The sequence below is a fragment of the Nicotiana tomentosiformis genome, chromosome 1 (assembly GCF_000390325.3).
Source record: "Nicotiana tomentosiformis chromosome 1, ASM39032v3, whole genome shotgun sequence".
In the NCBI taxonomy this organism is placed as follows: Eukaryota; Viridiplantae; Streptophyta; class Magnoliopsida; order Solanales; family Solanaceae; genus Nicotiana; species Nicotiana tomentosiformis.
Genome location: NC_090812.1, coordinates 90217866 through 90220408, shown reverse-complemented (window position 1 = coordinate 90220408; position 2543 = coordinate 90217866). Strand labels below are relative to the sequence as shown.

At 42.4% G+C, this 2543-nt stretch overlaps 1 protein-coding gene across 1 annotated transcript; it reads right to left on the bottom strand.

Moving 5' to 3' along the window:
- Positions 1-217: 217 nt before the first annotated feature.
- Positions 218-1527, bottom strand: LOC138907148 (uncharacterized). The gene is made up of 2 exons (XM_070197429.1): positions 1138-1527; positions 218-1024 (listed from the first exon to the last, which is right to left on the bottom strand). Exons 1-2 carry the CDS (start codon positions 1525-1527, stop codon positions 218-220), a joined length of 1197 nt encoding a protein of 398 aa, XP_070053530.1.
- Positions 1528-2543: the final 1016 nt, after the last annotated feature.

Genomic DNA, 2543 nt, shown 5'->3' with positions numbered 1-2543 from the left:
CAGGGATATAAATGCGAAAGGAAAGAATTTTTTTTTTTTTTGGGTTTTTTAATATTTCATTAATAAAAGACATCTTTTTGGATTTTCTATAACAAGGACTTAAAAGTAGTGATGACTACAAAAGAAAATCTACAGACTCGAAATAAAGCAATACACAACCTTGACAAAGACGAATAAAACTCGATAAAAAGTAAAATACAGACTCAAAACTGAACAATCAAAAATACATAAGAGCCTCCACTAGTACTCCGGGGGCCTGCGGGACATCGGTCGTTCTCCGCACGGGCCTATGGGCAATATCTTCTTGAAGGTGGTCTAGGTCAACCATCACCTGGCGAATAAATGTCATCACAGAAGCAAAAAACATAGAGCTGGTCATATCTTCACATTCATGGCATTTCATTACAACATAATCAGCTATCTCTTTAATCCTCATTCTGATGACACCCTTTTCTGGAAGTAAACGTCCAATCTGCTGGGCCCGAGCCTCCAACACTTGTGCATCTGTGTTGTTTTGGTCTTGTAACTGTTGCATGCTTTCTTGTAATTGATAAATCAATGCGTAGCAATGCTCTCTTTCGGCCTTGAAATCCTTTGTTTGTTTGACCATTTCATTCTCAAGGGCAACCATCCTTTTCTGTAAAATTGCTACTTCTTTGTCATATTTCTGCTTCAACTGGTGGGCTAATCTAGCTTGTTCTTCCGCACCTTTGGCCAACTTTGCTTGAGCATTTAACAAGTCTCTTTCGGCCTTTGTCAAGTCAGCCGCATAGTCATGCACCTTCATCCTTAGTTTGCCGATGAGTTTTTCATCTTTCTCGCTCCTCACAGGCATTTCAGCAGCCATCCTCATGTCCCGGAGTTGGGCTCGGAGTGCCTCATTTTCCCGAACCAATCTCTTCTTTTCTCCTTCATCCTCAGCAGCCTGCAAACTACTATCAAATTTGATTTTTCCGATTCGTTGTTCTAATTTGCTTATGGTGGCCAAGTATTCCTTTTCTTTGGCTAACCAAGCCCACTGCTCCTGCGATGCGTCAACAAATTCTTGGATATGAGGTCGTTTAGTCGGCCGTTCAGATTCACCATTCGTCGCCACTGTCTTTCCATACCAGGCAACATATCTAGGTAAGACCTCACCCTAGACAAATCACGTACTCGGGTGTTTGCTCCCAAATACTGGCATTCGCTCCAAATTTGGCGAACAACTTCTTTGGGAAATTGGGCATCAGAGCGGATTTCGACCACATGAGTGCTATGATCTTCATCTCTAGGAACTGTCTGGCATCTTCCAAGTTGTCTCAAAACTCGGTACGAAGCATAGGGTTGGATGCTTCGGAGACCCATTAGCAAGAAGTAGGGCCCAGTGGCGGACATATAAACAATCTCATCAACGGGAAGCCAACCCAATGTCCATTCTATCTGATCTGCGGTTGTAGATCGAAAGCGGGTAATCCAATCTTTGACCCCTTTCGGCATTTTGAATCCTGTTACTCGTGTACCAAACTCTTCAATGAAGTTTTTCCCCATAGACCCATAGTTCATGTATCGAGGACGATGACAAAGGTGCTCGATCATTCACATTTGCAACAGTAGGTTGCATCCCTCGAAAAACCTAACTCCGGCCTTACAGAATGTGAGGGCTCGGAATATATCTGATACGTTCATGGGTGCGAGGGTACTCTTGGCCTGAGTAGTCAGAACGTGGACAACCCCGGCTACCCGTAAATCAATATGCCCATCTTCCCTTGGAAACACCAAAAGGCCTAAAAACGCCACCATGAAGGCAAAACATCTATGGGTCTCCCATTTTGATCGATTTCCTTTATTGCAGAGTCCATTTTCAGGGTCTTCGAATCCCCTTAAATGCCCGTATCGCTGATATAGAAAATGAAAAGTGGAAGTTCCCCCTGCTAGACTTCCAGTCTTGATTTGTATGCTTATCTTTATTAAGTCTAGAAACTTGTGGGGAGTAACAGTCCTTGGAGATACCAGGTACTTGTGTCTCAATCCTTCCGTGCTCCCAGTATAACCCGCCATTTCTTCCAAAGTAGGCGTAAGCTCAAAATCTGATAAGTGCAAAACATTATGAGCAGGGTCCCAGAATGCCACTAATGCCTCTATCAGGTCCCTTCTAGGTTGAATTTTCAATAGTCCAGTGAGCGCCCCCAGGTATTGGTTGACCATGCCTCGTCCTTGTTTTCCCAAATCCTCCCACCACATGTGGAGTGCTAGTGGAATCTGATCCATAACCTTCACAGGTAAGTTCTGAACGGTGCTCATTCTGTACATTTTTAAATTAGGGTGACCAAATTAAAATTTTGTATAAAACTGACCATGAAAAGATTATTATTATTAATGCAAAATACAACCGAGAATAAATCACGGCTACTTTTGCAAATACGACCTTTCAACACTTTGGAGGAGAAGATTTTAGGGCTGTGTTTGCTAAGTGGCCAATTTTTTTCTTTTTTCTTTTTTTTTCTTTTTTTTTAAAAAAAACAAACATGAGTGGCTATTCTTGCAAAACAGTCTTCCGGCGTCCC